We start from the raw sequence: 22,842 nt of genomic DNA on the forward strand, positions 1-22,842 counted from the left end.
GTCCAGACTTTGTTCTTATACTTCACCGAGTATTTAGTGATGAACTTTGTATGTTCACTGACTTGCTTCGTAAATACTTGTTGGCAGTTTCCCCTTTTCCAAGAGTGAACCAAGGTGTTTTATCCCACCAGGATTCGTAAGGAAAATCAGTAACAGTGTAATTATAACTTAAAAGTAATATTTGCCTTATAATTGAATGTAATAATTGAAAATGAACCCATGTATTATTCTACAAAGGGAGTAGATAGCCACGTGGCTTTAGCCCTCGGGAGTCTAAGGAGGAACAGGGCAGATGAGGGCACGGGCGATTACTGTATTGTGGTCATCTTGTGGTTCAGGACGTCCAGATGACTGAGAGCACGTAGGGGACAGCTGGCACATAGTGGACCCCAGGAAAACCAGCTGTCTGCCAACTTGTACAAGCTTGGGAAGGGCTGGGAAGTGGAGGGAGCATGACAGGGCAGGGGAGCCAGGCCAGGTTGTGCATGGCCTGAGGGTCAGGAGGGGGCTTGAGGTCAGATGCTGAGGTCATCTGTGAAATGTTTAAGCTGAGGAAGGGAATGTGCATCTAGTTACACCTCAGGGTGCGTGGGAGTCGTGTAGGAAGGAGGCAAGGGGGTGACTTGGCGGTAGAGCCGAATGAAAGTAGATTCAGGCCCAGGAGGTGGACGGGTGTCAAGGAGACAGAGGGAGTATGGGGGACAGCGCTTTCCCTCTCTTCCCTTCCTGGGCCATCTTGAGCCCTTTCACACTTTTCTGTTGTTTTGTACCAATGGTCCTGTGCCCACAGTACAGGGTTCTTTCTTCTCTGTTTAAAGAATGAAGTCACACATTCATTTCTCTAAAAGCATTCATTCTCGATTTCATGTAGTTTACTGGATTTCTTTTTGTCATAGAGTACAACCAATTTCTGCCTTTTCCAGACTGTAAAAATGTTCATTATATGGCATTATTTATAGTAAGAAAAAATTGCAACTAACCAGAACTTCCAACAGTAGGAGGGTGGTCTAAGTTTGAGTGTTTTCTTTGACTGATGGAAAGGTGACAACAAAATGTTAATCTGCTTGCCTTTGGGATTACAAACTATTTACATATTCTATTTCTTATTTTCCTGACAATGAAGACTTAATTGTTATCAGAGTGGCTCAGCATGTAGTTTGTTGATTTGTGTAGTCTTAATGTTGACTAAGAAATCCAGCCATGATAGGCTCTGTGTGTGGATCTTTCATAGAAAACAGCTCCCTGTCTTTCTCTTCTTTCAGATCAAGGACACCTTTTCATTCACAGTTGAGTCATAGGCCAAATGTCCTTCTGACTTAGCCTTAAGAAGTAACCTGTTCTTTTAAAAGTATTAGGTTTGTCAGAATCACAGAGTTTAGTTTAATTATTAATTTGCTACGGGTATTTAATAGGAACAAAAAATCTGCCAACGTTATGATCAGCTCATGGAGGCATGGGAGAAAAAAGTGGACAGAATAGAAAATAACCCTCGGAGGAAAGCTAAAGAAAGCAAAACAAGAGAGTACTATGAAAAGCAATTTCCAGAGATTCGAAAACAGAGAGAACAGCAAGAACGGTTTCAGCGGTAAGTGGTTTGATGTTTTTCTGTGAATCATATTTTTAATTTTTCACAATATTTATTGTCACCTGAATCTAACCATTAAGAAGGTTCATAAAGAATTTTGTTATGTTTTTCCTTTTTTTAAATAAATCAAATATAGTTGATTTACAGTGTTGTACCAGTCTCTGCTGTATAGCAGAGTGACTCAGTTTTACACGTACATACCTTCCTTTTTAAATATTCTTTTCCATTATGATTTATCCCAGGATATTGAATATAGTTCCTTATGTTATACAGTGGGACCTTGTTGCTTATCCATCCTATATATAATAGTTTGCATCTGCTAATCCCAAACTCCCAATCTATCCCTCCCCCACCCCTTGGCAATCACAAATCTCTTCTCTACGTTTATGAGTCTAAGAACTTTTATTTTGAATATAAAACTTGGTTATCAATTAGCAATGTTTATGTCTTGGTGAATCTAATAACTTTTTATATTTAATCATGCTGTTGAATCTAAATTTAAGTGAATATGTTGAAATTAACTCTTCAGTTCTTGAAAATGCTCATTCCTTTTGAAATGACAGTAAGAATAAGACAGTGTTTCATGGTCCTTCGCTACCCTTCAGCATAATCAAAAGTCTTATTAAATTGTTTGCTAATTAAGAAATTCTCTGTTATTGGTATGTAGTTTCTGATTTGTTTTTACTTTAGAGGACAAGTGCTTTTGCAAAGGTAGAATCTTTAGTTGCCTTTTCTGCTGTCTCATGTACGTGAGTCATGAAAGCCCTGGTAACCACAGTTAAGTTGTTGTGAGGAGTGATGATTGGATTTTTGTTCCCCTCCCTTTAAAAATGTTTTATGAATTTTTCTAAGTCTGCTATCGTGTGCTGTGGAAGGCAGACAAAAGACTGCTATTTGAAATGAAAATGACACCAATAACTAGTTTTCCAGATGTTTCCTGCAAATAGTTCTGCCATTTGAATTTAGACTTGTAACCTTTAAAAAGAAATCTTAGCATTTAAATTGTTCCTAATTTTATAGATAAATGACTTAAACATATTGCTTAAAAGTAGTTACTCAATAGCATTTTAGGTTTTTTCCCCCTGACTTCTAGTCCCACTCAGAAAGCAAATTGATGTAAAAGTAATTAATTGATACTTCTTTATAAAAGGCCTTTAAATATATATGTAATTTCTCCCTCATATTTAGAGTTGGGCAGAGGGGAGCTGGTCTTTCAGCCACCATTGCTAGGAGTGAACATGAGATTTCTGAAATTATTGATGGGCTCTCTGAACAGGAGGTAAGACACTTAATTAATTCATGTTAATTGATTAGGCATTTTAGTGTCATACCCCATGAACTAAGGGTTTATTTGTATATATATGAGAGAAAGCTTACGGCATATGGATTTTTCCAAAGTACATGGCCTACTATAGAAGGTTTTAAACAAGGCTGCCCTGAGATCTTATTGGCGTTTTATGAAGATGGCTTCGGCAGCAGGGAGGCCTGGAAAGAGGTGAGGACACTGTTACGATTAAAACTAAGGGCCTGAATCAGGGTGACAGTGGTAGAAATGTGTTAAGAGGGGCCTTATAGGACAGATGAGTAGAAGGCAGAATGGATAGGACAGGAGTTGGGGGAAAAGACGAGCAGGTTAGAGGATGGGCTGCTGCTGCCGTTTTCCTGAAAGAGCAAAGGAGCAGGTGTTTGTGTGTTGGGTTGTGGACCTGAGGTTCATTGGGGGTGGAGTGGGGGGTGATGTCTAGAGTGTGATTTCTAGCCAGCCGAGCCTGGGAGAGATCGATACGATGTTAATAAATCAGTTCTGAATAAGAATAAATTTCAGTTCCTAGCACTGAGTCTTCATGGCTGGGTTCATACTCTCTGAAGTTTGGTCCAAAAGCCATGTATTAACTTTTGCTAGTTTTGGTTTGAAAATATGGCTTTTTGAAAACCTCATCTCTCAATTCTGAAGTGGTGGTCCTCTTAAGTAATAATCAAAGACAATTATTATATTCCTGTACATTTCAGGGTTTGTGGCTGTGATCTCTGCAGTGATGACTAACTCTGCATTTAATTTCTTTGCTTACTGTTTGAACTGATTCTATAAGGGCGGGGGGAGGGGGGCATCTGTAAGCAACCCAAGCTAGTATTAGGTGAATACTAGCTAAATGTGAAGCTAGTGAATGTCAAGGTGAATGTCAAGCTAGTGTGTCTGTCCCAAACCACATTTTGGTGTTTAGACAGACTGAGGTAGAATGTGCTAAGTCGCTCCAGTCGTTTCCGACTCTTTGCGACCCCATGGACTGTAGCCCTCTAGGGTCCTCTGTCCATGGAATTCTCCAGCAGGAATACTAGAGTGGGTTGCCATTTTCTCCTCCAGGGGATCTTCCTGACCCAGGTATCAAACCCGTGTCCCTTATGTCTCCTGCATTGACAGGTGGGTTCTTTAGCACTTGAGAGTCCCTGTAAAATGAGAAACTCTGTCAGGAATTGACTAAGGCAATGTCCACTGCTAGAAGAGTTTTAGAAGAAGACCTAGCCTTGTGTTGGGGTCAGTAGTTATAATTTTTGGTACAAGATTTCTCCTGGAAGTTTGTGCTTATAAACTTACTGGCTTAAGCTTTGGGAAGATAAATTATATAACTGAAACCAAGTTTTAGTTGAAATTCGAAGGATGATAGTCTTAAATTTGCAGTGGAAAGATTATGTAAGTTTAGCAAGAAGTGTTTGATACTTGAGTAAGTTTAGTTAATCTAAAAACAATGACCTTAAGATTTTGGTTCCTATCTGCGTATTTTTCTATTTTATTATTCTATAAAATGATGTTGAGACTTTTTAAAATGAGGCAATATTAATGTTAATAAGTGCTTCATAAGGTCATTTCTTCAGTGATCTGACATCATTGTGTGTCCTTTAGGTCTAAGATCCATCTGCTGCGTTTAAGGAAAGAACTCTTCTCACATTGTAGTGGTGGATTTAAAAAAGTACATGTACTTTCTGCCTCTCTGCCTCTGTTATTCATACAATGAGTATTTATTAGATTCGTATATAATGACCATATGTTAGATGTTATGGTACCACTGCCATTGTCATTAAAGTGCATATGTGGTGTTTCAGTGTCTGTTAAGATAGTCTGTGGCCCTCTTTAAGTTTAATTCTATGTACATTGCATTTCTTCTTTGTTTTCCTTCAGAATAATGAGAAACAAATGCGACAGCTCTCTGTGATCCCACCTATGATGTTTGATGCTGAACAGAGACGGGTCAAGTTCATTAACATGAATGGGCTCATGGAGGACCCTATGAAGGTTTATAAAGATAGGCAGTTCATGAATGTTTGGACTGACCATGAGAAGGAGATCTTTAAAGACAAGTAATTTAAATTTTAAATTATTCTCTAATAGAAGCTTATATGAGTTAGTGAAAAATATTGGCATTTACTTGTAAATTGAACTGTTTCCCCCAAAACATGGCCCCATTTTGGCATTTGAATAACGTGGGAGGCAGAGAAGACAGATAGGATGCAACCTTCCTGTAAATTTATAGCTGGAAATATAGGTACCAGCTTAGAACAGAGTTGTGGAGGCATTTTAAGAGTGGTACCCAAACCTGAGTGGTGTCAGAATCACTGGGGGTGCATTTGAAAGTTACAGATATCTGTGCAATACTGTATCCCAATCCAGTCAGTTCCTGGTGGACTGTGCTCAGGAACCTATGCCCTTTAAGAGGACATTGGCCTTTAGGAGTCACTAGGAATTAGTCTACATTATATTTGTATTCCCAAGGGCTTCCCCCACCTCTTTTTAAGTTGTTAAAGTGTGTGTGTGTGTTGTTCTTGTTTTACTCAGGTTTATCCAGCATCCAAAAAACTTTGGACTGATTGCATCTTACTTGGAAAGGAAGGTAGGAAGTGGTTTACACTGAGATTGTTGATAGATTTGGGTTGGTTGCTGCTTTGAAGGTTTTGTGTGCTAAAGCACAGAAGTAGTTAAATAGTTTTTGCAAAGGGCTTGACATAGAAAAGATTCTTATGTGAATAATATAGTGGTGTTTACAGTCATATGATGATGATTCTAAGTACAACACAGACTAATTTTCATGGTTAATGAAAATGACCTGATACTATGTTTCCCTAAAAACACACAGGTTACAGTGTTTTTCCGAACATCATTAAACTTCTAATTAAAATTTCAGAGTCCTGATTTTCCCTGAATTTGTTCGACAGTGTATTATTGCATGTTCGGTTTATGAACAAAATATTTAAAGAGACATTTTGAATATTTACTTATATAGAGGAAGAAAGAGAATTTAGTTACTGGTTAATAAGAAAGTGCTTGAATGCTTCTGATAGTTCCTGGTATCTTTTACATAATTTGTGTTAAGACAGCTGTAATTGTCCATCAAAATAGTAGATACTATATATATGTATATTTTACAGCCTAGATATGCCTTAAAGAGCTAGCCATTTGTGTTTTTCTCCAGTTTATATTTTGAGAACACTAGAGATTTTCCTTGAAGATGTTGCTTGATTTTTTTTTTTTTAATTCAATCTCATTGGATCCTCAATTTTTTTTATAGAGTGTTCCCGATTGTGTTTTATATTACTACTTAACCAAGAAAAATGAGAATTATAAAGCCCTAGTAAGAAGGAACTATGGAAAACGCAGAGGGAGAAACCAGGTATGTTTCATTATCATATGGAAACTATTTCAAAGTTGGTGGACTATAAAGATGAAAAATTTTATAATAGGGGCTTTCTCTGTATTATACTTTAGGCATTGACCTTTCTATCAAATTAATTAGAATGTTATGAACATGCTTTGATTATTTTGAAGTTAATCTATATTTAATGTGTTGCATTTTCTATTTTGAATGCATTTTAAGTTTCTGGCATACCAAAATTAATGAGAAGTTTTATATTTTCATGATACTGAAATTGTGCACGTCAGAGTTAACAATTGTAATATAATTAAACACAAGCACTGTGATATCTTAATGAATACACCACCCTTTCCAGTCCTTTGGTCTGTGAAGGGGACAGGTAGAGTAAGGTGACTATAGAGTCAAGGGTTGTTTGCTAAAATACTTAGAACCTGATTGTTTCAGGTTAGCTTCAATTCTGGGGTTGGAGCACTCGATGTCAGAGGATTGTGTCTAATGCAGTGCAGTGTGTGTTTTCACAGTGGCAGTTCAGAACTTTAGAAGCTCTTTTCCTTCGAATAGCTGGTCAGCTGCCGCCACAGCTCCCTCCTGCTCTTCTGTGTGCCACATGCCCTGAGACCACTCAGGATGGTGGCACCTGTGAACACGACGGCTACTGCCGTCATGAGCGTTCTGAAGTGCTTTGTTCTCCACAGACCCCGCCTGCCTTCCCTGGTCATGCTGATCTCCAGATACAGGTTCCCTCATGATGTGTGGTCAGAAGTGTCTTGTGTGTTCTGTGTCATTGTTTCCTCCAGAGCAATGCCACCTTTTGGGATGTGGTCTCACAGACTTCAGAAGCAGTGTTTTTTGGTCAAGAAAAGTATTGAGTATTTGAGGAGTCAGCTGCGTAAAGGCTGCTGGAGGTTGGGGAAGCCACAGTGGGGTGAGGGGCCAGGACTGAGATCCTAGTAAGGGAGGGGCATCGGTGGGTGGTGTGTGCAGAGCACAGATGTCCCTTTGCTTGTAAGGTTCTGCTGTGGGCTGGTTTCAGGTAGCAGGGCATGTGGGGGTGTTTGCTTACCTGAAGACCCTGGTTGATATTAGGGGCAGAAGAGTATTGGGGGAACATGTGTTGTTCAAACCTGAGGACAGTGGACCTCTTTCCTTGTCTTGAGCTGAGTTGACACTTCCCCATGACTTTTCAGGGCTGTAAACCGTTTCTGGGTTATGCAGCCCGCTCGCTAGGCAGATGGCTGAGTTTGTCATTGGTGTGCCATCTTGTTGGTTCAGATGACAGATGAATGATACCTTTGTGGGGTACAGGGTGAGGTTACTAGCATTTGAAACAGGTCTTGTGACCACTGTGGCATACTCGTGAGTCGGGGTGAATGAAACATTCCCAGTTGTAAAGCAGAACTAGTCACAATTGGAGAGTATGCATTTGAAAATCTTCCCGATTTCTTAGTTTTCTCTAAGGTGATAATGCATACTCAAAAGAAAATGAAACTTGCAATTAAAAGGGTGTGAAGCTGTGAAGGTCAGATAAGGCCAGCAGGGAGTTGTGATAGTGAAACAATCTAGCCGAAGGCCCAGAGTGGAAGAGTGGATTCCATTCTTGATGAATTGTGGAAATTTCATAGAATCAAGATCATGAGGACAGAAAGCAGGATTGGCAACAGTGGAAAGATGGGATGTGGAGGGCTGGGCACATGAATAGATTGCAGAGTCCTGGAAGTGACGCATGCCCACTGAAGATGGTGGTGGTGATGCCCTGTGGGAGGTTTTGATGGGTATGACCTGAAAGTATTTCACACACAGGATATCATGTTGATAGAAAAGGCAGTGACTAGCATCTTGAATCTGAAGAATAATGACAAGGCCTAATGGCCCATGAGAAATGCTGGTCTGGAAGAAGCACAAGCTGGAATCAAGATTGCCGGGAGAAATATCAATAACCTCAGATATACAGATGCTACCACCCTTATGGCAGAAAGTGAAAAAGAACTAAAAAGCCTCTTGATGAAAGTGAAAGTGGAAAGTGAAAAAGTTGGCTTAAAGCTCAATATTCAGAAAACGAAGATCATGGCATCTGGTCCCATCAGTTCATGGGAAGTAGATTTGGAAACAGTGTCAGACTTTTATTTTTTGGGGCTCCAAAATCTCTGCAGATGGTGACTGCAGCCATGAAATTAAAAGACGCTTACTCCTTGGAAGGAAAGTTATGACCAACCTAGATAGCATATTGAAAAGCAGAGACATTACTTTGCCAACAAAGGTCCGTCTAGTCAAGGCTATGGTTTTTCCAGTGGTCATGTATGGATGTGAGAGTTGGACTGTGAAGAAGGCTGAGCGCTGAAGAATTGATGCTTTTGAACTGTGGTGTTGGAGAAGACTCTTGAGAGTCCCTTGGACAGCAAGGAGATCCAACCAGTCCATTCTGAAAGAGATCAGCCCTGGGATTTCTTTGGAGGGAATGATGCTGAAGCTGAAACTCCAGTACTTTGGCCACCTCATGCGAAGAGTTGACTCATTGGAAAAGACTCATGCTGGGAGGGATTGGGGGCAGGAGGAGAAGGGGACGACAGAGGATGAGATGGCTGGATGGCATCACTGACTCGATGGACGTGAGTCTGAGTGAACTCTGGGAGTTGGTGATGGAGAGGGAGGCCTGGCGTGCTTCGATTCATGGGGTTGCAAAGAGCTGGACACGACTGAGTGAGTGAACGGAACTGAACTGAATGAGCCATGTGATGAAGTCATCTCTGTGTTCCTGGGAGACTTTGAGAGTCGATCCTTAATACTAAATGATGAAGAAAGGTGTCATAGGTAGACTTTCTGAAATTTGTAAAAAGATTTTAAACACCATGGTTGAACAGTGTTCTAGAAGGGGCGGTCGGGAACAAGACGGGTTCTGATTCTTCTTTCCACCTGGGTTGGAAGGAGGCATAGTGTAGGACATTTTCTGGAGAAGACCGAAGAGAAATTATCTTAAGGAAAAAGCTAATGGTAGTTTTGGGGAGTTGGTAAAAGACTTTGAGATTCCATCAAAAGTTAAGGAAAATTTTGCTTTGTTCTGGGCAAAGGCATGAAAATGTTGGGTGTGCTGAGGGTAGCCTGAGCACAGACCCTTTGGGAAGGAGCAGAGACTGGAAAGAGGTACTATGCCTGGGATGGTCCTGTTTGGTTAGGCCGTTGGATTTCTTCAATAAACAAACGTAATAGGACTCAACGCAAACTTAATTTTACTTTTCTCTCAGAATCACAATTCTAGTACTCGATACATCAGAGATACAAGGGTCTATATCTTATCTCTCCCAGTCTTTGTTATATGCTTATTTACAGTCACTTAGTTGTAATTACAGCTTAGATATATTTGAGTGTTTACTTTTCACTTTGTTGTATCCATAGTATTTTTCCAAATTGCTTCATTCTTGATAATGACCCTGACTGTCTACTATTCTGATAAATGAATGTTTCCCCCAAAGACAAACAACATAAAGAGGTTTCTTGTAGTATTATCCATAATGATGAAAAAATTGGCAGCATATTAAATATTTAATACTAGGGACAATGGTTTGGTAAATTATAGTTTATCAAATTTCACAGCAGAATTGAAATGTTTGACAGATTAGATGTTGGAATTAAGAGTATCAACCTCAGATTTCTGAGTGGAATCCTAACATTGTCACCTCTCTGGATCCAAACACAAGGAGCATGTGTGTGTGTGTACCCTTGTAAGCAATACATACAGACTACATTAAAGAGCTTTCAGATGATTTTTAATACATGACCCCTAGTTACATTGTGGAGGATTAATTAATAAGTTTAATTTGTTGCATAGATATTTATTATTACAATTTGAGTAGCTATTTCTTTTAACGTTCCAACTTTACAAATGATGGTTCATTCTAGCAGCAAATTGCCCGACCCTCACAAGAAGAAAAAGTAGAAGAAAAGGAAGAGGATAAAGCAGAAAAAACAGAAAAAAAAGAGGAGGAAAAGAAAGATGAAGAAGAAAAAGATGAAAAGGAGGACTCTAAGTGAGTTAGTTAAATATTATTGTTATTTGAAAATAATGAGATTGAATCTATTGAAGGTATAAAGTTTTAGATTTTAGAAAAATAAATGGGATATGTGTTTTGTCACCTAGTAGTTATTTGACATAATTAAGGGGTGGAATATTCTAGTAAGTATAACTTTTGGATTGATGGACTTACTTGCCAGATATGACCTAGTCTGTTTCAGAAGGGATGGACTAAATAATACACAAGTAGTTGTTGCTTGTGTAGTTGTTCATTTCTTTTTAATATTTATTTTGTTATTTCTCTAATCTTCTTGGAAATACTGAAGGTTTGTCTGATTTTGAGGCAGTTAAAGCAGCCTAAATCATTTGTCATGGTTTTTAAAGTGTTAGATACTCAGGCCATTCTAATTTTGTACTTTAGGAAGATGAAACCTATAGTTTTGTTTTTTTTTTTTTTTACTTATTCAGATAAAACATTTGTCCTCACCACGTGGTCAGTGGTTATAAATTACTCATAAGTGCTCATAAGTTACTGCCACATCTCGTTTTGACTTTGTTCTTAAAATCCCTGGTTTGTTTAATGAGCGCGCATACGCTGCTTCTGAGAGCTCAGTCTTCTGGAGGGTACAGAGACCTGCATGACATGTGCTCTTCTCGGGCAGTTTATAAGCCAGGAGGGGAATTAGGCAAGATCCAAGGGAGGAGAAGAAAATGGCCTGGAAGGCATGTGCAGAAGCTGGGAGACTGAGAAGAGCTTGAGATTTTCTTCCATCTGTATAGTCTAGAGGACTTCATGCAGGAGCTAGTGGTCAGTGTGGGTACAATAGAGGGTGTAGCGTGGATGGACAGGCCTCCTTGGGAAATGGCAGATAGTGGTTTCATTAGACTGGGACATCAGACGCCTCAGGAGAAAAGTAGAAGGAGGTTGGGGTTCGATATGTAAAGCCTTAAATCTCAAATGTGGACTTCACTCAGGGAGTGGTATGGCTCTGTTTGGGAAAAGGTAGGCTTAGCATGGCTGAAATGATTTCCTGCCACAGGTCTTCCACTAGAATGTGGCTCTGTGAGCAGTTTAGGATGAACGGAGAGGTGGGAGGCAGGCAGGCAGGCGTGAAAGGCTGGGGCTAGGCTGCTGGGGCTCTGGACATGTGCAGCGGTGAAAGAAGCACAGGTGGTGGGAGAAATGTTAGTGGGATGGAAGGTTCACTGATGGGGAGTGACGAGTATGGGAGAGAGCTGCAGGCGCGATCAGGTCTGTAAACTGGGTGATGGTGAGCGTGCTGGTTTTGTCAACAGCAGGTAGTTGGGGCCGAGGGAGCAGGAAGCAGGGAGGGTGAGCGGGCATGTCTTTGGGTAAATTGAGTTTGTGTTGATGAGAAGCCCAAATGGTTATTCCAGGTAACTGAGAGTTTGGGGGTGAGGGGGGCAGTTTGTTCAGTTTCTGTCTGAAGAATTTTGAAAGCTTTAATCTTTTTGGTGTATGTATACTTTTAAATCACACAAAATGTTCTTTGGCCACTGTTTCTAGAGAAAATACCAAGGAAAAGGATAAGACAGAGGGAACAGCAGAAGAAACTGAGGAGAGAGAGCAGGCCACACCCCGGGGCCGGAAGACCGCCAATAGCCAGGGCCGTCGGAAGGGCCGGATCACCAGGTCCATGACCAGTGAGGCTGCGGCGGCCAGTGCTGCTGCGGCCGCGGCCACTGAGGAGCCCCCGCCACCTCTGCCACCACCGCCAGAGCCCGGTGAGTGGACAGGGCTGGAGCGAATGGGCCACAATTTTGTTTGGGGTTCCGTTTCAGTGCTGGGGTGCCGCAGGAGGGACATCTGGTATGGGCAGCGTAGAAATCCTGATCTAAAACTCTGGCCTTTACATTTGTTAGACTGAAATATCAAAGTCTTCTGAAAAAGAGCACCAGCCCCGACCTCACTACCCTAAGACTGTGGGTTTCCTTTGTACTTAGTTGTAATCCTAGTGTGCGTGCCCCCTTGTTTTCTAAGGTTTTAACTAGGCACGTGTCACGAATGTCTTCTAGTTTCTGATTGATCTTTATTATCACTTTTGGTAGCTGTGAAATGTTGGCCATCTCTTCCCCCTTTAAAGCTAACATAGATGGCACTGTAATGAAAAAAACTGTATTCACCTGGCATTTTCTTTCTGTTAAATTGACTTTCATAGGAATAAATTCTTAGACAAGGAAATACTGGGTCTAAGCATAGGCATTTTTCTCTCTTATTAGGAACTATCTTCATTAGTTTATAAAAGGATCATATTAATGACGAGTCCTGTCACTGGTGGCTCGGTGGTACCAAGTTTATTATTACATGAAGTATTGATATGAAGAAAGTGCAAGTTCTGGGAATGACAAGGATAAAATGAAATAATTTAGACAGGCGAATGGGGACAGATCATGGTGGGCTTTGTTTTGACTATATTCTGCTTTGCTTACAAAACAAAGATTTTTAAATAGATGAGTGTTGTAATTAGATTGGTGCTTTAGAAAGATAACTGGTGAGAGCGTGGAGGTGTGTTTGGAGTTAACAGATTATATGCTTGGTGCTGTATAATCTGTGGATGACTTTTCTCTGACTTACTGAGTTCTACCTTTGTTTCAGTTTCTACGGAACCTGTAGAAACCTCTCGATGGACAGAAGAAGAAATGGAAGTTGCTAAAAAAGGTAAATGATAGTAGTTCAGGTTCTTCGGGTTTGTTTTTGTTTGTTTTTAGGGTTATTAGTAATGAGTGATATGGAACTAATTCCTTTTTAATAAAAAAAAAAAAAGTTCTTCCACAATGGAAGCAGAATTTAGAAGTACACTTAGAAGGTTTTTTTTGACAGTATCCTGCTCTGTAACATACCCCAGTGTGTCTTGTTTGAGGGACCCATTTTTGAGGGATTTAACATTCTCTCTCATTTTATTTTGAATGTCTTGTTAGAGAGCAGGTAAGCCCTTTCAGTTTTACAGAAGAGTTGTGATTAAATGCAATTAATGTTGTTTTGGAAGGTATTTGATAGAAAAAGTCTCTTATTTAAAAGTTGCATTTAATAGAATGATAACTATTTCCTCAGTTTGCATTTAGTAAGGCTAAGTTTGATTACAAATTGCTAAGAAATTGTGCTGTGATTCAAGAGATGAGAGCATGGACTTTACAGCCAGACAGATGAAGGATTGAGTTCTGCCTCTGACACTTGTGTAGCATATGGCCTTCATTTTACTCGGGAACACTATGGGTCTTTTGTTCTTCTGTTCTTGCTTATAAATGACCTGTATAAAGTACAGGTCATACAGTTAGAAATTAGCTAAAATTTCTAAAAGGATAAATAATTGTTTTATAAATAAATTCTTTTTAAGTAAAATAATTTTGAGAAAATTTAGCCAATTCTTTTGAGGGTTAAGGATTTACCTTGCAGTTCCAAAGAGAAATTAGTACAAATAGCTTGACCTTTTAGTGACACATTTCAGATTTATTTTCTATTTAGCTGGTAATGAGTAACACATTTAAGAATCATGTAAACTTTGCCTAAAATACAGCAGTTTAGAGTGTTCTGTCCTCAGAATATTTTTATTTGAGGTGTGTTTGCTGTGACAGTTGTACTCATATGCATTGCTGTCATCTGACCGTCACAGCGCAGTAAATGGATGCCCACGTGGCCACGGTGTGGTCTGGTCCGAGGCACATCCCCACACCCAACTGCTCCTGCCCCTTCCTTTCAGCTTTTGTCATATGCTGGCAGAAACTGGAGGTGATCTTCAGTTTTCATTGTGAAGGAGTCTACTGGTGTTAACCTTGAAAAGTTGATGTTTTCCCCGCCAATTGTTAAATTTGCACTAGAAATTCCTGTTTGGATACACCTATGTCTAATGTACATCTCTGTTTATGCATTTATATGCCCATATTTCATGCACATATGTTTCTGTGTGCATGTGTGTGTCATTTGTTGGAAGGAAGTCAGATTGCATAGGTTCCTGTGATGCATTATGTTACAGAAGGTTTAAGAAAACCTGGTTGAAAAAGAGACACTGATGTATATAACAGTCTTATGGACTCTATGGGAGAGGGAGAGGGTGGGAAGATTTGGGAGAATGGCATTGAAACATGTAAAATATCACGTATGAAACGAGACGCCAGTCCAGGTTCGATGCACCATACTGGATGCTTGGGGCTAATGCACTGGGACGGCCCAGAAGGATGGCATGGGGAGGGAGGAGGGAGGGGGGTTCAGGATGGGGAACACATGTATACCCGTGGCGGATTCATTTTGATATTTGGCAAAACTAATACAATTATGTAAAGTTTTAAAAATTCAAAAAAAAAAAATTCAAAAAAAAAAAAAAAATCTTCCGGAAAGAGTAAAACAACAACAACAACAAAAAAAAGAAAACCTGGTTGATATTTTTGAGGGGATCCTTGATTGGAAATGGACTGGGGACATGTTGATTATACCTGGAGCCTCAAGTATGTGTCTTTACTTGGTGTTAGTCACTCACATTTGATTGCCTTATTAACTTTGTGCTGATACAGTGTTCCCCAGGATCTAGAAGTACCTAACCACGCAGTTGACAGTGTCTGGGCTCTCCCTCCCTGTGTGTCTGCATTGTCCTGGTCCTCTGGGAGATAACACAGCAAGGACAGGGTCACATTCTTCCAATATTGAGCATGTTTGAACTTTGGATAGAAAAATAGAGCTGTTAATGAATTTGTGTCAATCACATTTCAATAAGCATTGAAATGTATCAATAAATAACTGAAAACACAGTGTTAATGATGGTGAGTGCAAGGATTAGGGGTATTGTATTATTTTTCTTGTTTGCTGTATCAGGTGACTATTCAGTTAATGTTTGGTTTGTTTTTAAAATACAGGTCTAGTGGAACATGGTCGTAACTGGGCAGCAATTGCCAAGATGGTGGGAACTAAAAGTGAAGCCCAATGTAAAAACTTCTATTTTAACTATAAACGGAGGCACAACCTTGACAACCTTTTGCAGCAGCATAAACAGAAAGTGAGTGTATCAGAGGTGGTGAATCTTTTACTTACTGTTTTTTGGGGGTTTTTTTGCGCTTCAAAGATTGCTCTTGAAGAAAACTTTTTTGTAGCCTTACCTATAAAGGATATGCTAGTTTCTTGGCACAAGTTGACTCTGTTTATTGCCCGGAGAGAAAAATTTCTGTTAGTAGTAATGGCAGTGCAGTACTTTTGAATTACTGTAAACTGGATTTGAAAAATATAAGCATTTTGGAGTTTGAATTGAAAACTTCAGAGTTCTGTTGACCATATTGAATGAGTTGATCTGGCTTATGAAAAAAGACGTTTTCTCAGAGACTCCATGGGGTAAAGACTAAAAACCAGCAAGTTTTGAAGTGTTACGGAAAAAATTATTTAAAGATTATGAGAGATTATTGAAAATGCGTTAACAAGGAAATTCCAGTGTTCTCAGAGTCTACAGAGCTCTTTGAGGGCTCCATGAATATTTTGTTTTCATAAGAATATTAAGCTGTTCCCTTTCCCACTGTGTGGACATTTGCATCCATGGGGTCAGAGAAGCTGTGAGTGAGAGTGCTGGTACGCTGGTGTGGACCTTGGTGGCACCGCCAAGCTCAGGGCACTCTTCATCTCCAGGCAGTTGCAGCTTTGTTTTTGTAAAACGGCAGTTTCACTTAGTGCCCTTGGTGAAGCAAATAAAACTTGGCTTTGGTAAACCTTGAGCCTTGCACACGTGTCTGTATAATGATGGGCGGGGCAGAGAGCCCTCTGTACTGTCTTGGGCCAGGGTAGCACTCAAGGAAAGGCACACTGGGGTTGTTTGAGCTCCAAGCTAAACAAACCTCGCCTTTGTCATGGAATGTCATTTTTAATTAAAAGCATGACAGAAAAACCAGGCTTTTCAGACCTGAAAGTTTGCAGACATTTTCTTGAAAATGAATGAGCCTGTCTTGAAAGAAAACATCCATTAATATTGGTTGCCATTTTTAAATTTCCAGCTGTTAGGCAAAAATTAAAATTTTGGTAAATATGTGTCTCTCACCATGAGCTTAACATCTTCACACTACTCAAAGACTTTTCTGATGAGACTCTCTAGCTGCTAGCATTATGAGCAATTTTTATTTTTCTTAACATAATTTTCTGTCTTCCACATTCCATGACATTATTTTTACTAGAAAATAAATGTGTATGTTATTTTTATTAGAAAAATAACATTTTTTGGAGGGGGAGAAGAACAGGAGTCTTTCAGGCTTTGGCTGTTTGTCCATGTAGAGTGATAAGTAGTTCCGAAAATGGTTTGGATGTGACTTGATCATTCTGATAAAAGCGATCTATCTGCACACAAGGCCTGTTAGTGGTCCCTGAAGGGACTGCCTGCCCCCAGCCAGGGTGCTTGTCAGACAGGCAGCTGCTGGTCTAGAGTACACCTTCTGCCTCAGCTCAGCTGTGAGAAGGCTTGCTTCTTTCCTTTCAGTTATGTAAATCCAAAGTAACAGTAGTTTTACTCTTCTAGGCCTCACGGAAGCCCCGTGAAGAGCGAGACGTGTCTCAGTGTGAAAGCGTGGCCTCCACCGTCTCGGCACAGGAGGATGAGGACATTGAGGCCTCTAACGAAGAGGAGAACCCCGAGGACAGTGAAGGTACCACCACTCTTCCGTCTGGTTGTGGCGTCTGCTGGCCCACATGCGTGATGGGTGCCTTAGTTGTTTGGCTGTCTAGGGATTGCTTCATTCAGGAAACGAGAACACAGCGTATTTATCATTCAATCACACGTGTATTTATGTAGCTCCTGAGATGGTCCAGGTGCTGCAATTGAAAGGTCTTGAAGGATGGCAGTCCTACCTGAGGCACTAAGTGCCGACATCCATAAGCTGTCACTGTGTCTCTATCGTTGCCACACATGTTGGTTCAGTCAGTACCTTCAGTTTCATTTTCCTCTTTCTTTATTTTATCGAGCTTGATTTATTTCAGCATTTATAAAGCTGAACATGTCATATTGATGTTTTCATGAAAAAAATGTATTAATGTCCCAGAGGCATTGGCCAAAGAAATGTCAAGAAACTTAAATAAAATCCTTTATGCTTTTGAAAAATTAGTGACAACTTCCTCAAAAAGTAAATGTTTTCTTGATTTTTTTCGAATTAAAAAAGGTACCTAATTTAGTTTACATTACTATTAAAGTTTCTGTGAATTTCTTTTAACTGTCCTCTTCTCAAGTGGGGATTTTCACAGTGATTCCAGTAGCTTTTAATATGTTATATCTTAAACGTATTCATGTTTGATGTATGCAAATATTTTCTCTATCTCATTTGCTTTTTATCTTTAAATTACCAGAATTAAAGCTTTGCAGGTAATTAGAGCTGTTTGCATTTTCCTTTGTAGGCGCTTATGTTTTAAGCTTAAAAGGTTCTACACCTTCCAGGAGTTTTAGAAATACTAAATTCTGGTTTTTCTACAAATTGTTGTCATTGGGTTTTAAACTTAAAATTTATCTTGAAATGGGTTTTGACTTTGAGCAATAAGTGAACTTTATTCTGTGAGGTTTTGTGAAAACCGAGGTCAGGTCAGTTCAGTTCAGTTGCTCAGTCGTGTCCGACTCTTTGCAACCCCATGAATCGCAGCACGCCAGGCCTCCCTGTCCATCACCAACTCTCAGAGTTCACTCAGACTCACGTCCATCGAGTCAGTGATGCCATCCAGCCATCTCATCCTCTGTCGTCCCCTTCTCCTCCTGCCCCAAATCCCTCCCAGCATCAGAGTCTTTTCCAATGAGTCAACTCTTCGCATGAGGTGGCCAAAGTACTGGAGTTTGAGCTTTAGCATCATTCCTTCCAAAGAAATCCCAGGGTATTGCCAAAATGGAGAGACCACTGGAGCAGGCTTGCCTGGGGCGAGCTGAGGGGCTGCAAGCAGTCTGAAGGGGTGGCTGGCATTTGGAAAGAGGTCCTCAGAGTTTGCTGACTTCAATAGGGTTGTAACTGGTAGCCAGTATTGCCTGGGTTATAAATGTACATGAAGCTTTTATTTCACAAGACTGGGTGGCTTAAACAATAGAAACTTACCTATTGTATTAGTGCTTAGTCACTCAGTCATGTCCAACTCTTTGTGACCTCAGGAACTTTAGCCCAGAAGGCTTCTCTGTTCATGGGATTCTCCAGGCAAGAATACTGGAGTGAGTTGCCATTTCTTTGTCCAGGGGGTCTTTCCCGCCCAGGGATCGAACCTGGTCTCTTCTGCATTATAGGCAGATTCTTTACCATTTGAGCCACCAGGGAAGCCCTTTAAATTAGGGTCCAATTTTTATGACCTCATCTAACCTTTATTATCTCCTTTTAAGGGCATTATTTCCAAATATAGTCACATTAAGGGTTAGGGCTTTAACATAAATTTGGGGGTGGGGTGGGACACAGTTCAGTGCATAACAAGGGCCAAGTCTATTTGTCATATGTATGTTTATTTCAGAACATGGAATCCTGTTGCATGGGCTGACATACTCTTAAAAATTGAACACCACGAAATGACTTTTTTCCTTCTCTTTTCTTCCTGTTTCTTTGTCTTTGTGTGAAGCTTTTTCCAAACTGTCAAATGAGGTTGTCAGGTTAATTACAACCTGGTATTACAGCAATGCTTCCGTGGGCTCTAGTGTGGACTGGCCTGGTCACATCATGCCATTTGTACGTGTGTGTGTGTTGTGACGTCTGGTGGTGCTGGTTTAGTCGCTAAGTCATGTCTGACTCTTGGGACCCAGCGGGCTGTAGCCCGCCAGGCTCGTCTGTCCATGGGATTCTCTAGGCGAGAATACTGGAGTGGGTTGCCATTTCCTTCTCCAGGTCTTCCTCCCAACCCAGGAATTGAACCAATGTATCCTGCATTGCATGCAGATTCTTTACCGACTGAGCTATGAGGGAGATCCTTGGAATGATGACATCTGGAATGGTTTCCTATTAGTAGGAAATGAACTTGCCACCAGAATGGTGGGGTCTCCAGTTCCTTTGACTTAATTTCACTTGTCAGAGCAGAGCAGCAAGCACAGTGCGTTTTCCATGAGCCCTGATTGGTCTTAACTGCTCAGTTCACGGAGACCCTGAAGCCACATGGGTTTGTGCCCTCAGGCTCTTGCGCTCGGGTGAGTGGAGATAGCTGCTAGAGGCCAAGTCTCCATGTTGGCTTCCTGAATGGGCGTCTGACCATATGAGTATCTTTCGTAATTCGATGAGTTACATCAGAAGGACCAAACCTTTGTTGTAATTTAGATTTTCTCTTGGTCTGAATCATTCTTTGAGGTGTTCTGAGGGGGAAAGAAAAAGACACTCACACTTGGCTGGTGCTTGGTAAAGCACTGAGACTTGAAAGAAGAAGATAACTGAAGGAGTGCTTATGCCAGATGATGTCATCTGCATAATCACTGACGTGTCCTCCAGGCTTTGGAGGAGAAATGACTTGTTAGTTTGTCCTCGAACTTGGCTTCCATCACTGTGTGAATAGAAATGATGCTGCTGCTGCCACTGCTAAGTTGCTTCGGTCGTGTCTGACTCTGTGCAACCCCATAGACGGCAGCCCACCAGGCTCCACTGTCTCTGGGATTCTCCAGTCAAGAATACCAAAGTGTGTTGCCATTTCCCTCTCCAATGCATGAAATTGAAATTGAATGTGAAGTCTCTCAGTTGTGTCCAACTCTTCGGGACCCCATGGACTGCAGCCCACCAGGCTTCTCCGTCCATGGGATTCTCCAGGCAAGAGTACTGGAATGGGGTGCCATTGCCCTCTCCGGAAATGAGGATGAAGTCTGGCTTTTTGTCTGCCTTTCAACACTGGTAACATCTTTCACCAACCATAATTGCTGCTGTCCATTAGACCTTATAACACATGAGGTGCTCTTCTGAGCTTTTGTCTTTTGATTTTGTTTTTGTTGTTGAGACTTGAGCTGTTATCTGAGTCCAGGCTCACACATCTAACTGCCTGTATAACCTTTGTATTTGGGCACCTAAGGGTTAACAGCATCCGAAACCGACCTGTGTCTCTCACCTCCACACCTCCCTTTCCCTCCAGTCTCCCCCTGGGTGCGTGGGTGCATCTCCTTAGATCTCCCCTCCTCCATTGCTGCCACCCCACTTAGAGCCACTGTCCCTTCCTTCAGTGGCCTCTGGATTGGTCTGCTTGCTGCTGTTTGTTCCATTATATTTTTTTTCCTCCAGAGAGCAGCCCGAGTGAACCTTGTAAAATACAAATCAGGTCAGGTCTCTCTGCTCCACATCCTGTGATGCTTCTCCCATCTCATTCAGAATCAAAGCTGGAGGCCTGCAGTGAGGCGTGCAGCCTCCCTGTAGGCACTGGCCCTTCTTACGTCTCTGGCCTCTGGCGGCCCCTTCTGTTGCTCACTCTGTTCTTTTTTACTGTGGTTAAATGAGATAAAATTGACATATAATGTTACACTAGTTTCAGGTGAACAACATAATGATTCAGTACTTGTACATTATGAAATAATCTAGTTCATCATCCAGTAAGTCTGGTTAACTTTCATCATTGCATAGTTACTTTTCTTGTGATGAGAATTTTTAATGTCTACTCTTGGCAACTTTCAGATTTACAACACAGTGTAATTAACTGTAGTCATTATGCCGTACGTCACACCCACAGGATTTAGTTATTTTATAACTAGGTGTTTGAGTCTTTTGACACATTCATCCCTTTTGCCTACTCCTCACCTCCTGCCTCTGACAACCACCAGTGTATTCTCTCTATTGGTGCTGTTTTCTTTTTAAAGATTCCACATGTGAGTGAGATCATCCAGTGTCCTTCTCTGTCTGACTTATTTCACTTAGCACAGTGCCCTCAAGTTCCATCTGTGTTGTCAGAAATGACAAGACATATATTTATATATGTTTACATATATGTGTGTGTGTGTATATACATACCACATTTTCTGAATCCTTTCATCCATTGACAGACACTTAGGTTGCTTCCATATCTAGGTTATTGTAAATAGTGCTCCAGTGAATGTTGGAGTGCATATATTTTTTCAAGTTAGTGTTTTTTTTCCCCCTTCAGATAATACCCAGGCATAGAATTGCTGGGTCATATGGTAGTCCTGTTTTTAATTTTTTGAGGAAGCTCCATACTCTTTTTCATAGTGGCTGCACCAGTTCCCTTCCTACCAGCAGTGCATTAAGGGCCCCCTTTCTCCACGTCCCCCCAGCTGTTGGCACTGCTTGTCTTTGTGATGATGGCACTGGCAGGTGTGAGGCGCCACTCCCTCTGTTTGCCCACTGTCCTCATTGCTGCGCCCAAGCTGACAACCCCAGGTGAGGGGCTTTTCCGCGTGCTCATTTCTTCCTGGCATGCGCTTCCTCACTTCCTTTGGGCCTCTGGCGATGTCATGTGAGTGCTCTCATGCCTCTGTACCCACTGGCTCTCAGTGAGTTCCATATTCACTGCGTTTATTACTACCTGATGTGTCAAGTGTTTATTGCTCATTCCCTGTTTCACCCTAGGATTTCTTCTCCCATGGCTGGGTTACCAGGACCTCAAACAGCTTCTTACATGGCAGGTGTTAGGCACATATTTGAATGAATGAAAGCATGAATTTGTCGAGTTATTAAAAATTATGTGTGAAAAGTATTTGTTCTCATATGATCATTTAAGTTTTTATTTTTACTGTTTTTTATATAAAAATGATACATTTATGGCATCCGAGTTTCCTATTTTGCTTAAAATATTTCTGCATATCTCTTGAGGTTATTTGTATTTCGTACTAGATTATCTTCTTAAGAGTTTTAAAAGGATTTATCCCATTTGGAATTCTTTTTCTGCATTATGTAAGGCAGCATTCGTGTTTTTCTCCCACCAAAGGACCAGTTCTGAGAAATCGCACTCATTAGCTGTTATCCTGCCTCAGAGATTTAGAGCACTGGCTCTGGCATGTATCAGTTCCTCACGTCCATCAGGACCTGTTCCTGACCTTCTCTTCTGTACCACTGGTTTGTCTTGTCTGTCTCTGGGGCAGCCCCAAACGTGTCGTAATACATTGACTTTGTAGTGAGTTTAAGTGTCTGAGGAGTAAGTCTCTCCCATGCTGGTAACATTTTCTAATTTTCTTGAATTTTCTCAGGGACTTATTTTTTCACATAAATTATAAATTGATCTTACACACCTTTGGGATTCTCATTGGAGTTATATGTATTAATTTTAGGGAGATGTAAATTTTTTGTGTTGTCTTGTAATCTATTTTAAGAAAATAATCGAAAACATAATGTTGAAGTGAGTATCTCTGTGTCCTGTTCATAGCAGTGTCGCGTTGAAAGTAGCCCAAGGGTTCAGTAATAGAGGAAAGGTGACGTAAACTTAAAGACATGTTCACAGCCACTCATTCATTTCACACCGCATCAGGTATGTGAGCCCGCTCTGTGCCAGGACCTCGGCCTTGTGCTGGTCACTAGGACTAAATGAAAAGCAAAATGTGTAATCCTTACCCGTATGGTGTTCACAGGCTCATGGGAGCAACAGCCAGGGGTCACGTAATTGTGAACAAAAGTAAAATTGTAGCTGCAGTCAGTACATGTGCTGTGGAAGCCATCAGCAGCAAAGTTCAGCTTTGTTGAGGTAATCAGAGAAGGCTTTTTTT

At 40.8% G+C, this 22,842-nt stretch overlaps 1 protein-coding gene across 30 annotated transcripts in view; it reads left to right on the plus strand.

The window, feature by feature from the left end:
- Positions 1-22,842, plus strand: part of NCOR1 (nuclear receptor corepressor 1) — a 115,658-nt gene that overhangs the window by 48,153 nt on the left and 44,663 nt on the right. For 23 of the 30 annotated variants that reach the window (XM_024979813.2, XM_024979819.2, XM_024979812.2 and 20 more), the window contains 10 exons: positions 1,413-1,585; positions 2,774-2,864; positions 4,761-4,939; positions 5,415-5,469; positions 6,145-6,246; positions 10,123-10,250; positions 11,763-11,980; positions 12,852-12,914; positions 15,101-15,240; positions 16,735-16,861. In XM_024979813.2, the coding sequence (XP_024835581.1) occupies positions 1,413-1,585; positions 2,774-2,864; positions 4,761-4,939; positions 5,415-5,469; positions 6,145-6,246; positions 10,123-10,250; positions 11,763-11,980; positions 12,852-12,914; positions 15,101-15,240; positions 16,735-16,861 (1,276 nt within the window). The remainder of the gene's footprint in view (positions 1-1,412; positions 1,586-2,773; positions 2,865-4,760; positions 4,940-5,414; positions 5,470-6,144; positions 6,247-10,122; positions 10,251-11,762; positions 11,981-12,851; positions 12,915-15,100; positions 15,241-16,734; positions 16,862-22,842) is intronic. The other 7 variants (NM_001193059.2, XM_024979822.2, XM_024979815.2 and 4 more) reach the window with 1 other exon arrangement.

The sequence above is a fragment of the Bos taurus genome, chromosome 19 (assembly GCF_002263795.3).
Source record: "Bos taurus isolate L1 Dominette 01449 registration number 42190680 breed Hereford chromosome 19, ARS-UCD2.0, whole genome shotgun sequence".
Classification (NCBI taxonomy): domain Eukaryota; kingdom Metazoa; phylum Chordata; class Mammalia; order Artiodactyla; family Bovidae; genus Bos; species Bos taurus.